The 15,304-nt window shown below is 38.8% G+C and overlaps 1 protein-coding gene across 3 annotated transcripts in view; it reads left to right on the plus strand.

The window, feature by feature from the left end:
- The window catches only part of slc16a4 (solute carrier family 16 member 4), a 30,607-nt gene that overhangs the window by 11,840 nt on the left and 3,463 nt on the right, over positions 1 to 15,304 (plus strand). For 2 of the 3 annotated variants that reach the window (XM_063465403.1, XM_063465402.1), the window contains 7 exons: positions 2,670 to 2,802; positions 2,938 to 3,070; positions 3,262 to 3,405; positions 3,574 to 3,735; positions 3,834 to 4,484; positions 11,105 to 11,316; positions 13,832 to 13,925. In XM_063465403.1, coding sequence (XP_063321473.1) covers positions 2,686 to 2,802; positions 2,938 to 3,070; positions 3,262 to 3,405; positions 3,574 to 3,735; positions 3,834 to 4,484; positions 11,105 to 11,316; positions 13,832 to 13,925 — 1,513 coding nt within the window. In that variant the 5' untranslated portion in view covers positions 2,670 to 2,685. Of the gene's footprint in view, positions 1 to 2,285; positions 2,404 to 2,669; positions 2,803 to 2,937; positions 3,071 to 3,261; positions 3,406 to 3,573; positions 3,736 to 3,833; positions 4,485 to 11,104; positions 11,317 to 13,831; positions 13,926 to 15,304 lie in introns of those variants that run through there. The other variant, XM_063465401.1, reaches the window with a different exon arrangement.

Genomic DNA, 15,304 nt, shown 5'->3' on the forward strand with positions numbered 1-15,304 from the left:
ACAGCTGAGTTTGTTTACTGCCGTCTGCATTGGTGTTGAGATGCATTAATCTGTGCTGCTGCCGCCGTTTGCCCTTGTGTTTTATTGCTGACCCTGGCACAGCCTGCATTCAGCTGCTGACTCAGTTTGTCATTATTCCTTATTGTGAGAAAGTTTTCATTTGGTTTATTTAAACTTAACTCTATCTAGCTGTTACCTTTTCACCTAAAATCACTTCTGCCATTTTTTGCCTCCATGGATGAATTTTTTTGTCTTGTATTTTCGAATAAGGGTGATTTTATATATATATATGTATGCTAATACAAGTCAGCGTATTTGAAAACGTTTTCCAGCAAGGGCCCGAAGTAATTCAAGGTCACATGTTGCCCGTTGGGAGTCAAACTGCAGTGAAGCTGGCTCACAAACGAGCAAGTCATTTTTGAATCTGTTAACAACAGAGGCATGGGTTCATTTGAAATAAGCCAAAGTCTTACAGCTTAAGTCTTAACTTGTTTAGTTACACATAGACCACACAGACACACACACATGCAATGGGTGTAGCACAATACGTTAAAAATCATTTCATTATTAAAGCACTCAGTAATCCATTATTATTCTCTTTCACTTCTTCTGGTATCAGCCAGTGAGGACATCACTACTAGTATAAGTTCATTTTATTTTAAGATATGCTCTGGAGGAGAGATTTAGCTTTAAATTTATTCCTAATCCCACAAACTCTTGTGCGTATTCTTGGATTCATAGATCTGTTTGGAATGCTTTTGTTCCGCTATACTGGATTCTAATAAAAAACATTGCTCCCTAACAGTTGTCTTCCTAAATTTGCTGTTGAAAAGTGCAGACCATCAACAGGTCATGTGCATACTGCACACGCAGCAGCATTTTTACATGCAGGAGACAGTTGCAGAACATGATACATAGCATTATTCCATATGACTGGTAATGGTCAGAATCACTATGGGATAATAGTAAATGAAAAACTTTTTTTTTTTATCAATGCTGCATTTCTGTTTTACATTTCTGCTTAATTAACAGGTTATCATGTGCATCACTGTGAATTCAAACAGGGAAGAAAAGTCAGTTCTGTTTAAGCTACAAGCCAAAAACGAACAGTTTGAGCAAGTTGCGTATACTTTTTAGAACATCTGACATCTCATTGGAGGGCCACTTTAGTGTCCAAGTAGTACCAAAAAACAAAAAACAACAACCAAGCAAACAAGAAAACACCCACAAATATTTCTGAAAATGTAGTGTTGTGTTTGTTTGTTTTTTAATTTCAAATATTGTATAACAAGACAAAATTGCAAATATAAATGCAAATCTTTTTCTCACTCTTAAATGAAGCCTTTCATTGAACTACCAAATAAATAAATTGGCCAGACACGTGGCAGCACCTCTGCTTTAATTTTGTTCATATTTAACAAAATAAAAATGCAGACATAAGTGTACACATCAGGTTTTGACTGTTAGTGACAAATGTTTTTTTTTTTAACAAATAACTCTCTCACTGAGCTAACGTAGCCAATCCCTCCACATGTTTGTACTCTCTGCTCATATTGCCTTTATATTCATATTAAATCATTTTTTGCTTTTTAAAGAACTTATTTTAACAGTGCACTCAACAGCAAACAAATCCTCCCCAACAAAAAAGCCAAATTGCATTATCTTTTTTCAGGTCAATATACGGGCCGCAAGTAGGGGTGATGTGGTCCACAAGTGGCCCCCGGGCCAAGTTTGAGACCCCTGCTTTAGAATGTGTAGTTTAAAATTGTTGAAATGTTGCTTTGCAGCTGTAGGTTTACTTTGCTGCAGGTTTAAGACAACTATTTCTCTTTTAGCTGCCCAACCCAACGAACCATTTTTTTTATTACATAAAGACAAAGACAAGAAATCATCTACTGCTAGTTCTAACAGGGAGTTAGAAGATGCTACAGTTAATAATCAACACTTACACATTACACATTAAACATTGGTAGAGATAATATCTCAGCAGGGTTAGCATTATCTCCAGTCCAATAGCTGAATAGGGTGCAAAAGAGATGTTACCAGGTCTAGTAGTACTGAGATCACCCCACTTCACAGCTCAATGAAATGAAAAAGTAACAGAGCATTACTCTTGAATATATATCTGTCTGTGTGGGTTCTCTCTGTGTACTCCCGTTTCCTCCCACAGTCCAAAGACATGCAGTTAGTGGGGTTATGTTAAATGGTAATTCTAAATGTGAAATTGCCCATAAGTGTCAATGTGAGTATGAATGGTTGTCTGTCTCTCTATGTTAGCCCTGAGACAGACTGGTGACCTGTCCTGGTTGTACCACGCCTCTCACCCTATGGTACCTGGGATGGGCTCCAGCCCTCCCATGACGCTGAATTGGATAAGCAGAAGGAAATGGATGGATGTTTTATGTCAGTATCATATATAATATCAGACTTTACTTTTATTGATTCAAAATGAATTAACATTTTGGCTTGTGGGTTTCTGTAAAGTTAAATCAAAAAGCAGAAAGTCACAGTTTTATTTAGAACATTGTTGTTTTTTATTTTTTCAAGTCTGTTTGTCTTTACTTGAAAAAACTCTGAAAGGCTTCTTGGTCTTATGCTGAAAATAACTTCTGATATGATATCCTTTTTCTGCAGCTTTGAGGTGATTGATTTTATCTTTCTTCTCCAAGTGAAACCAGGGCCATAATGAACCTGTTCAGGAAGGATGCCATGACCTCGAAGAAGGACAAAGAGAAAGAGATCCAGTATGAGGACCCTCCAGATGGAGGCTGGGGCTGGATGGTCGTGCTACATTGCTTCCTGGTATGCGTACCTCTGTTCTCTATAATCTCCTTTTTTTCCCACTGAACCATTTATTTATATATAATTAACTGGAAAGTTTCTCTCAGAGAAAATATATCTGTCATTATCTGTATATTTTCATTTGTGTCTGTGCAGGTAAATGTCCTCGTTATGGGCACCCTAAAGAGCTTTGGGATCTTCTTTGTGGCGTTCCAAGATGAGTTTGGTGGCTCAGCAGAAAGTATCAGCTGGATCGGTTCCATCATGTCGAGTCTGCGTCTGTCTGGAGGTTCAAACTGAAAAAAAAATCTTTTCCTTCTATTGCATCACCTCTTTAACTCGTCATTTTCCACAGTTTGGAAATTATTTTCTTGTGACTTACCGTCTCTCCTTCACAAAATGTACTTAATAGCCTTTTCTGGTCTGTATGTCTGCATTTAGCTTTTTGCCGTTGTGTTTCTTCTCCTCTCACTTCTGTAGCGCCCATCGCCTCTGTGGCATGTGCCAAGGTGGGAGCAAGAGTGACCTCGATCACCGGTGCAGTGCTGGTTAGCGGAGGCTTCCTGTTGAGTATATTCGCCAACAGCGTGGTATTCCTCTACATCAGCATGGGAGTGATAGTTGGTGAGTTTAACTAATTGCTAAACAGTAAAGTACCTTAATGTTGCTGTTTCCACACGAACTGTAGTAACCAGACACGACTTCTGTGTCGTGTTATTAATTCGGAAAACCAACGTGTGTGTCCCTGTGACTGACGCAATGTCGGATAATAACCTTGTTTGCTCCTCTCAGGAATGGGGTTTGCACTACTGTATCAGGCCTTCTCAGTGGTCACAGCACTGTACTTCCGAAAAAGGTTAGCAACGGCATATGCTATTGGACGCTCTGGGATGGGTTTGACCTTTGCTCTCGCTCCCTTCACTCAGCTGCTTCTGGACCGGTATGCTTGGCAAGGTAAGAAGGAGAAATTTTGTGCCTAAGTGTAGAAATACAGGCCATGAAGTGATCTAAAAGTGATACTTTAGATCCTAAACTCTCACTGTCATGTTTAGGAGCCATGTTGATTCTCGGTGGTCTCATGCTGAATCTGGTGGCCTCTGGCATGCTGCTGCGACCCATCAATGTAAAGCCACCTGTTTCAAACCCTACCTCCTCTGCCATCCAAAAGAGTCCTGCTGTTTCTCTCAAGAGCTCCTCAGAGAAGGAGTACTCCAAGAACTGTTTGAATGGGTCCACTCACGTTTCCAATGGCGTCTCCAAATCAGACTCTCTTCAATCCCCCCCTCCCTCTCATAGGGACACCGTGAACGTGGGGGGGCAATGTACTCAGGGACTCCAGGACCAGTCAGTGAACCCTGAACTGACCAGACTGGTCCTGAATGGAGTAAATGGCCATGAGCCCCATCATGACCTGGGTCAGTGTAAACCCACAACTCCAGATTGCTCAGCGGAGCTCAATGGCAGTATGAATGGGTCCACGATTGTTGGATTTTCCTCACATGCAAGCTCGCCAAGTGAGGTGACTGTCACAAAAGCCAAAGTACTGGATTTCTCTTTGCTGAAGGACCCTTTCTTTTGCATATACACTTGGTCTTTGGTCTTCAGTCAGCTTGCCTACTTTATTCCCTATTTCCACCTGTCTGCCCGGGCCAGAACCCTGGACATTGATGCCATGGATGCTTCCTTTATCATCTCTGTCGCAGGTAAGGTTTATGTTGGCTAATAGATCCTCTGTGTTACTATAATCAGCGTTTACTGAGTAGTGTGATAGTTTGGAAAATAGAACTCTCTTTTTTTTTTGGTCTGTGCTGTAAATAATTAGCTAAAGCAATACAGCTTATGGCCTTCATGTGGTCTGCAGTCATGGTGAGAAGTTTGGGCAGTGGGACAAATTTTGTTTTTATACACTTTTCTGCTTCCTTTTTTTTTGCTTCCTTACATGTTTCTGTGATGTAAGAATAAGAATAACTTTATTTATCCCGAGGGAAATTCTTTTGTCATGTACATGCTCAAAGCAGCAGGAGAGACAGAGGAACAGATGAATAAGATATAAGATATAAGAATAGTAGTGTACAGTAATATACAGTAGGATAGTGCAAGACATGTAGTGAAGAACAATTACAACGATTTGATAAGTTTCAAAAACATTTATTTGAAAATACATTTTTAAAAATATTTTAGCAATAGTATATAATATAAAATTAATATAAAATTAAATTAAATTATTATGAAAACACAATTTAAATAAATACAAGCTATCTAAAGTCATCTATAAAGTTTATCAAAAGCTACAAATATTATAGGGTTTCTGGGGTCCAAGCCTTTTTTAACATCACTGTTGAATTAAAGGTTGAAGATATAAAAGCAGACAGTCACTTGCAGATTACAAGATCACATCTGTAATCTACAGCCAGTGGCCCCCTTTTTAAAGAAGAGTCATCAATATCAAGCTTGTTTCCAACTTAATGATAAATATTTATGTGTAACTTTTTACCAAAAATGACTGTTTATAATCCACTTAACTCTTGTGCCAATGAAAGAAACATTTGCAAGCGTCAGTTAATTTGCAACACTGTTGCACTGTTGCGACTTCTAACTCGTTTAAGCTGGATCAGTGTGGAATCTTATTGTCTGGTTGTCTTCTGCAAACAACTGGCAGTATTTCAGGGCTTCCAGAGTGTAGTTACAATATCTAGGCTACGCTGGCCATGTTTCAAAAGCATTTAAAACAAAACAAATAAAATTGCTGATAGTTTTTAGGTGGCTTTTCGGATAAGGTTTCCCTTCTGTTGTTATCCACATGGATTTTAACGTACATGTGACCAGTGCCAGCTCAGATTCTGCAGTACTAGAGTGCTCAGACATCCTTAAGTTTATGACAAGAAGAGTCGAAGTATTTTCACAGATGTGACAAATTTAGAATTAAACAGCTATGTCTTATAAAAAATAACCTTTAGTAGTGACCTTGAAGTATAAAGATGAAGTTCCAGGGGTTTTTTTCAGACTGAGTCTGAGGAGTGATGCAAAAAAAGTGTTCAGTCAACCTCTAGCCATTAATTATTTGTGAGCTGCTCAGACTCTGCAGTCTTATGTAATGGATGTTCTTACATAAAAGCTGAACTTTGGTCTACTGGCCAGGGTGGGTGGGTTCAGCAGTGTGCCACTGATGAGGCCACTCCATATGAACAGAGAACAGCATTAACCTTATGCACACCATGCATGTAATTCTGTAGATTTATGAATAACTGAAAAGCTCCATGTGTGATTGTTTTTAAACACTTTGTTTTATAATCTGTCCACTGATAATCAATAACTGTTACCCAATAGAGACTGTATTAATATTAATGAAAGGCATACTTTAGCTATAAATAATGACACATAGGTACATCTATTATTGATTAGTGTAGTAGTGATAAGGGGTTTGAGAGGAAAAGGGGTATCAATAAATCAAACTTCTTTTATATCACAGCTCTTATGTGATAACAAAACAAAAGTGCCTTTGTTTGTTTGAATTAAAGCAAAACTTTTTGTGTACAGTTTTTTTATTAGTGTCAAAGTCATGCATTTTGAGCTTTCAGAAAAAAAGCCCATCTTTTTTGTTTTAAAACTGCCTGTAGCCAGTCTGTGTCAGCATTAGGGGTGGGAGAAAGGATCTCAGAATTAAATCACAGGACATCTAGAAAATGTGATGCTTGCAGCTCGCAGGCATCACATTAAATGTAAATTTTCCATCCTTAATCAGTGAGCTGCTGTCACTGATAACCTAATTCGAAGTGTGACTATACTATAACAATAATGCAACAGCAGCATATAGCACAATAACAGTGACTCAGCTTTAATGAAATATCAGTGTTGTGTTTTTCCTGGATATTTTAAGTAAAAGTATAAATAATAACTGCTGAGCACATAGTTTAACAATAACTAAAGTGATGTAGCTTTGTGACTCATAAGGAGCTGCATAATATTATCACAGAACATTTTCTATCTAAAAGTTTTTTATCTTGGCTCAAACTTTTTCACCATCTGCTTAAAGCCCTGCTCTTCCACCATGTAACCACATCTGTAATTTCCATCTACCGTTTGCTCTTCGTGTCATATGGAGTGCAGCTAGCAAGTGGTCCAGTGACACTCACTAGTGCTGAGCGATATTGCAAATTTTGGTATTGATCCAGTACCAAGTAAATACAGGGTCAGTATTGCCAATATCGACACCGATCCTGATACTTTTAACCTATAAAGGCAGCTTATGTATGGGCTAGCAGTGTGTCTGATAGCAGTACTATTACTGGTACCAATACTGTCAATATCTGCATTAATCTGCCCACCTCTTACACTCAGCAGAGTCATTTGTTTACATCAAAGTCACGTATTAGCACAGTTAGCTGCTAGCCTCTCCTACTTTTCATGAAACTAATTTGTTTTTTAGTGGGAACAATTTTCTTGCACATTTTTCTTGCACATTGCTTTGTTGGGGGTTATTGCAGTAGCTCCTTTTTAGGTACTAAATCATCACTGGAGCCTGAGACACTCTATATATCTTTTAAATCATATCAAAATTGATACCGTGGTCATTGTGGATTAAATGATGTGGCACAATTCTAGTCAGCATTGGTATGAAAGAGCAAAAAGGTCCAGACATTTGTCATAGTGCATACTTGAGTTCTAATTTTTAATTAAAAAAAATTTAACACTGTTATTTGCATACTCAACTTAGAGGACAGAAACAAAGTATTGATCCTATCTTTCTGGTATCAGTTCAGTACCAATACTAGCATTGGTATCTATAGTATGGAGTCATTTGCTTAGACGTGAGTAGCACATAATCAGCTGCTAGCATCTCATACTCTGTAGCCTGCTTTTTTGTCTCAAGTGGTGAAACAAGTTTGTTGTTTCCACATTTAGCAAGAACAATTTTCTTGCATACTTTACAGATGACTGTGCTTTGTTGGTGGTTGTTGAAATAGCTCCTTTTTAGGTAGAAATTTGTCACTGGAGCCTGAGCCGCTCTTGCTCTCAGACATGCCCAGGCTTGTCTCAATAATGCGTACACTAAGGAACGTAAACACGTGGCGTTACTATAGTATTGTTCTCCTCATATAACTTTTAAATCTTGTCGCAATTTATATGGTGATCATTGTGGACGATATGATGTGGCACAGTCCGAGGCAGTATTTGTATGGAACAGCAGCATTTGAACTGGAGCCAGATTCATAAAATTACAGAATATATGAAGATTAACTGTCTGTTGTAAAGTTTCTTAAAGCTGTAAAGCCAGAGCATAATAGTCTGTGGGTTTACTCAGAAGAGCTTCCAGAAAGCAGCAAGACAGGTTCTTTTTTGTCAGCCACGTTTTTTCTGTCACTTTCTCTGCTCATGTGCTGTAATGGTGGAGAAAGCGAGACAAAGTTAAAGAGATGGGGTGCTGCTCACACCACAAAGCCACCATCCCAATGTCCCGCTGTCCCTCTTTCTCTGACCCAGTGCTTGTCATTGAGGCCCATTAACTTGGCTTGGTTAGAGAGGCCACTATCGTCCGGGTCAGTCTTTTCGTCAACCCTCAGTCACCAGCACTGGAACAAACCGGAGTCGCTAAGCAACAGCTAATGGAGTAAAGTTGTTGGCGTGTTGACAAGTGGGGCTCCCAGTTTTTTGTTGTTGTTGTTGTTTTGTTTGGGTTTTTTTTATTTTGGAGCCCAGTCCTGAAGTAGCTCATACTTTGCAGAGGAGCTCTGAGGCAGCAGAGTGTACAAAAGAAGAGGCGAGAGGAGCCAGCAGCAGTTTCATAGAAACTGGGAAAACCAACATGCCCCCCCCCCTCCCCCCCTCATGATCTGTTAATTCTCAGAGGCATTCACAAATGTCTGTACCTGGTAGTACTACTAACAGAACTGGTCAAAACCAGTGTACCACATGAACTTGGCGTAAGGTGCTACTTGGTGAAGCCTAATTTAAATAGCAATGTGCTGAGTTTGAACAAGGACAGCTGCAGAGCTGAATCGACCTGCTGAGGCTAAAACACACAAACAAACTCACAACTTGTCAGTATGCAAGCAGGAGACACTGCAGGGTATGTCTTGGATCACAAGAGGAGGACACATAAACAGTGAACAGCTGCCTCATGTCAATTTTCTAACCTCCGTGGAGAATGCTGTCATATAAGGAAAGCACAGATGTTCGATGATGAGGCATTTTATAGTCTATTCTTTCACTAATTTACTGTTGTTACTTAATATCTGCATGTTAATTAATGTAGATTAATGTAACATTTATTCAAATTTGCTATGAAGAGCGACACTGTAAAACATAAAGTGGGAATTTAGAGTACGTAAGCTCATATTCAGCAGGATTTTTATATCATGCATTGAAGTTGAGAGTTGCCTGCAGCCTGTGGAGTTGTGCTGCAGAGGCTGTGCAAAGGATGGATAATTCTGAATCCGTACCGCACCAGTTTGTTTCATTGATTAATTGCTCAGCACTGCCTGCTTGTAGCTATTCCTGCGACGCTCAATACACCACTGCAGTTTCCACATCACCTATCGCATTCCAGTTGACCTCAGCAGAGAGCGGTCCATATCTGCCCAGTCATCATACCCAAGTAGAGCAAACAATCAGTCAGATGAGAAGAAATGCTTAATAGGTAGTTTGCTTATTGTTACTGGTGTAATGCAGATGTTAACAGGTCGGTGTGTTGCCACCCACTGTGCCGGTTACACAGTATTCTTGTGTCAAGAGAACAGGAGCAACAGGGAGGTTGGATAAGTGACCTATTTTATTTAGTTCAAAGTTTCCTTCTCCTCACAGTCTTTCTTTACCCTTTCCTTACACATCTACACAGACACCCTTCACATTGAGAAATGTACTCACAGTTCCTCCTGGCGTTGTTTTCATTAAGCACGTAATAACTGCATCAACCTGTAACCATAATCCTAATTCTCAACACCAGAGTTAGCCTCGAACTAAGTTCTAAAGTAGTAGTTGATGGATTTAAATTTGAAATGTGAGATCTCAATTTCATGTTAATCCATCTAGTAGTTGTCAAGGTATTTTACTAAAAACACAACAACCTTATTGTGGGAATAGAAGAAAAATCAGGAGATACAGGTCATTTATTTATCTGAAAAAGTGTTGATAATGACCAATCATTAAATGGCTCAAAAACCTAAAACAAAGCAGATTTTGTGCTCTGTATCTTAGCTCCATGTCAACCATCTACACTTGGTTAACCCAGTGTGTTATTCCTGCTGTTGATGCACACATCTAGTGAAGTGTCAGTGTAACAGACTCGAGGATCATCTAGTTCTGCCTGGGCTCCTTTCTTTTGAAAGCTGAGCTTGTAGATGATTTAACACTAAAATGTTTCATAGATGTCGAAACAAACACACTTGAGGAATGCAGTCCAACATGAAGCTGCTTCTTATAGCGTTAATACTGAAATTGCAATGGAATGTTGCATCATTTTTATGCAGCTGTTATGCATGTAAGTAACCGCTAGTGGAATATTTTATCCCTTTACTCCAGTGATATTTATACAGATAGTTGTTTTCATGTCTTTGTGCACTAGCCTGTATATAAAACTGGTGATCATTTAGTTTGTGGACTGTTACAATCCTGGTTTTTGGTCATCATCTTTTTGGGTTTTTTGTGGGATTTTTTAGTGTCTTTGTTTTAAACTGGACATAATCATTTTAGAGAAGAATATAGAGCTAGGAAGTTCCATCAGCTTACAGTCCTGCAAAACTAGCTAGATTAGTACTTCACCTTGATATAAAACGAATTGAAAGCTTATTTAATTAGCAAGACAGGGAGTAATGCACTAACAAAAAAACTTTAAAAGTTTTTTCAGAACATTGGAAAAAAAAACAAACCATTATTTACCTGCCAAGTGGCCACACCCGTATGTATGCAAGATTTGCATACTAGTTAAATGTGTAAATTGGCAGGAATTTTAATAAGGGTGCCTTGAGACTGAGTTGCTTTTAAAACTGTCTTCAACTGGATCTTTGTGGACCAGAGAAACTTCAATTCAATTCAATTCAATTCAATTTTATTTATATAGCGCCAAATCACAACAACAGTCAACTCAAGGCGCGGTGAACTTCTGTTTCCTTTATTTTACAACCACAACATTCTAAAATGTGAATCGTTTTATTCATTGTTAACACTCTCTTCTCCTAATCCCACTTAAAGAGAAACTGCTGTAATGAATTCATCAGTATAAATGCACAGATCAAAAAGGGCCCTACACACATTTATATCAAAATTTAAAGTCATATAAATATATATCTTTCTCATCCACTTGTCTGTCCACCTTCGCCTGTTACAGGTATCACAGAGACCATCGCCCAGTTGGCCTCGGGCTGGGTGACAGACAGGAATCTTTTCCACAAGTACCATTTCCACAAAGCCTACCTGATCCTGTGTGGCTTGGTCAACCTGCTTTCCCCACTGGCAACTTCTTACATGCTGCTGATGGTCTATGCAGTCTTTTTTGCCATCTTCTGTGGTGGCTACATGGCTCTGTTGCTGCCTGTTTTGGTAAGGGGGATGCCTGCATTTCTTTGGAAACAAATAACCTCAATTATTTGTTCCACATGGTTTCAACACTTTATAAGTTTTTTGTAAATATATACAGTGTATATAATAAAATGACATATATAAATACATAATTCAAAAGACCATTCCTGGAATAGACGTGTCATTTAATATATGTTTAAGATGAAAAGGTTCAGTTGGTGCATGTGCAAATAATCAATTCTAATCTAGTGTCCTTTAGTCAGTGAACAACAGGTCAGTCTGCAAGGCTGTACAGGTATACCATTTAAACACTAATGTCAGCATGCTGATATGACCACGGTGATAACAGCAATGCTAACAAGCATATGTTTTTAATTCTTGAGTATGAACAGAGCAAAATTCTCCAAAATACTCCAAAAATACTGGAAATGACAGAACCAGAAAACTAAAATGTTAGTCAACCTCGATGAATAAGTCACGAGGTTTAGACAATGTTTCATCCATGCAATAGGATTAAAATTGTTGCTTTGTTACACCATGCAGGAAAAGATTGCTCAGTGTTTTTCTTTTTGAAGAAAATGCATGAAAACTAATAATGGTGGTTAAACACTATATATTCAGTGGTATCTTTGGAATGAAACGCAGGGTGCTCTCTTAGTGTAGTTTTACTTTTTACCAAACTTGCCGCTATCACCCTCACTATACTGTTAGTCTGTAGTTCATTCACCTTGCAAAGTCAACAATATCAGATTTGTCTGGCAGTTTAAGGGCCATGTAAAGGTGAACTGGCTTAGTAATAAGATTATATCCCACATGGAAAGAAAAACTTTGAAGCAGGTGGTATGAGATGTTTCCTAACTGCTATTATGGGTGGATCAACACATTAAGTCAGTGGGTATCCAGTGTCCTATAGTTATATCACCCCTCAAAACAAAAGCATGAGGACACACGTTTGACCTCACTTGCCAATGGTATGGTCTCAAAGGTCAGGACATATCTATGGGCTGAAGGGATGACGTCCGATTCTTCTTCTTTTTAAGAAAATCTGACTGGAAGAACCAACAGACAGTGACAAACAGATAAAACCAGCCTGCTGATGTAAATTACTTATTTTCCAGGCAAAGGTTTTCTAAGAAAGGAAGATCATAGCAGTAATCTGTAATTTATTGATTTATGAACTAAGAGTCTCTCCAACATAAAGTGCTTATGTGAAGAATGCTGTCACTAGCAAACTGAGTGGTTTATCAGTGCAGCGGCGGGGACTATACAACAACTAAATGCAGCTAAAGCTTTTTTTTTTAAGATCAATAATGTTTGAGGAGCAGAATCATGCTGGGTTATTACAGATATAAAGGCACAATGCAGGTTTATCTTTGTACATCTACAGTAGAGTGCAAAAGTCTTCAAACGGCATTTATTTCTGTGTCTTGAGCAAGTTTTCCATTCTTTTTGAAGGTCTTTCAAAGTTTTTCGTGGACATTGGCTGATTTTTAACTCATTTTCAGTCCATTTTGATCTTTTTTTATTTCTTTTAGTAGCAAAAAAGAAAACGAAAACAAAATTATCTACAGCAGATAAACAGTATCTGATAGTCATGTCCTTAAGAAATAAGAAAAAAAAACGGGAAAGACCTGACACACAGCCTGAGAGATGCATCTAGCTCTTGAGTTAATCATCTTCTGTTCACTGAGGCCTCATCAGGAATGATCTCTGTGGCATGGTGCCTATCAAGAAGCCATTCTTAAGGAAGTGAAAGAGGGAGGAAAGGCTGAAATATGACTAAATACGCAAGAACTGTACTGAAAATCAATGTCATGAGTGATCAATCCAAATTTGAAATTTCTGGTGCAGATCATCACCAGTTTGAGGTCAGGAGAGAGGTACAACAGTAAAACATGGTGGAGGCTCTGTCGGCAAAAGTATATCTCGATAGAAAAACATACAGTCAGAGTTTGAACTCCCAGATCTCAACATTATTAAAGTAGTGTGGGATCATCTTGTCAAATAACAGAACCAAAGGCATCCAAAATCCAAAGAGGAGCTTTGAATATCCTTTAGGAAGCCTGGAGAACTATTCCTGAAGAATACTAAAGAAATTACAAGAAAGCTTATCCAAGCGTATTCAGGCTGTGCTGAAGAAAAAAATGTGGTCTTACCAAATATTGAATTTCAAACTTGTTAGAACTGTACAAATTGGTTTTGCCTTATGTACTGTATTTGCATTTATGTTTTATGTTTTTTCATATAAAGAAAAGATGGGGGCTCAAGACTTTTGCACAGCACTGAAGGTCATGTTTGCTGTACATGAAAAGGAAATTAGGGACTGCAGAAATAAAAGTGAAGCATGAACTGGCTTTTCTATCGTTATCGGGCTAAATATTTCCAGTTTCTCGCTTTATTTAAAATTGTTGTGCTCTCAAAATGTTTGTTGGAAAACCTGTAGTAATGTTCATGGTTTGTAGTGCTGCAGAATGGACTGTTTAAAATGCAAATAGATGGCAGTGACAAGTGCTTCGTGTGTTGTTTTGGCCCGCAGGTAGATCTCGTGGGGTCGGAGAAGCTCAATAACTCCATGGGCTTCTCAATGTTCTTTGTCGGCCTGGGCTGCCTCACAGGGCCTCCTTTGGCAGGTGAGTGATTCACATCATGGAAAACATTCAAGCATGTGCTATCTCACTTTTCCAAAGGTACATAATGAGAAACCCATGCCGTAACGCGTAACCATATGTACTACATCTGTATGTGATGTGATGATAGCAAAGATGTTACTTTTGTGTTTGCGTGTGTCTGTGTGCTATTTCTGACAGGGAGTGAGTGAATGTGTGTGTATGTGTATGTATATATATATATATATATATATATATATATATACATACATGTGTGTGTGTGTGTGTGTGTGTGTTTGGGGGTGGGGGGAGGGGGGAGGGGGACAGTATGGGTTGACAGACCTTATTATGCACATGTATTTTTGTATGTGTGTGTGTACATATTTTCCTGGGGCCCTGAATTCCTTGTGGTGCTTCCCAAATGTGTGTCAGCCTGTCTGGGTGTGTGCATTCACTGTGGAGTGTGAAAACTGAAACACAGGAGAAAAACAACCTACAGTCAGAGCTCGCCTGGAAACATCGAGACAAACTGCAATTTCAGTTTAAGGAAATGTATACAAAGGTTACTGGGTCAGATTGCATTCTTAATGTCAAACCCTTAGAATAACAGTGATGTATCCATGGTAGGTTTGAGAGAGCGGTTTTTAATCTGCTTTGTAAACGGTATTATTGTTACACTGATTTTGCAGCGTAAGATTGTTGCAGAAGTACCAGTAACATCTGCCTGTGTGCTCAACTGGCAGGCTGTCTCCTTAAATATACAAAATGCTGAATCATAATACAGATATAGTGCCCTAGATTTTTTCGTCTTCATATGTGTGAGCTACTTCTAGGAAAAATAAATGTATCTGGTAACATTTGGCCCATGTTAAAGTGAGAGGCCTTGAACCCACTCACACTGTGTTGAGCAATCCCCACAGAGGAGCTTATGGATTTCGGGAGTTTTAAACGTGAGTAATGGCCCCCTTTAGGGCCGTATGGAAATAGCATGTGGCTCTGTTTACTATCCTTTCTGTTTAAACGTTTGGCAAGCCACGGCCCCTGCCTCGGGCTGTAGGGCATTATAAAAAAATGTTTTCATTTTCAAATATTGCAGTCAGGATAAACGCTCAAACTTCAGATGGCTGTGTAATGTGGTTACACCTGCCTTTCTGCTCCGTCTCATCTGCATTCGCATGCTTGTATCAACACGGCTTGTGTAAAGGGAATAAATAGAAATACAGGAATGAAGAAAGTAACAGTTGAGTTGCTTTGTAGTTTATCGTGAAGTCATGACCCTGTTTTTAAAAAAGTTGGTATGCCTGCTTAGATTGTAAATAGAAAGTGAAACAATCACAAGGACATCATACACTGAAAATGATAGCCTTTTTTTGAGGGGGAGGGGGGGCAGAAGAAGAAAACAT

The sequence above is a fragment of the Pelmatolapia mariae genome, linkage group LG20 (assembly GCF_036321145.2).
Source record: "Pelmatolapia mariae isolate MD_Pm_ZW linkage group LG20, Pm_UMD_F_2, whole genome shotgun sequence".
NCBI classification, from domain to species: domain Eukaryota; kingdom Metazoa; phylum Chordata; class Actinopteri; order Cichliformes; family Cichlidae; genus Pelmatolapia; species Pelmatolapia mariae.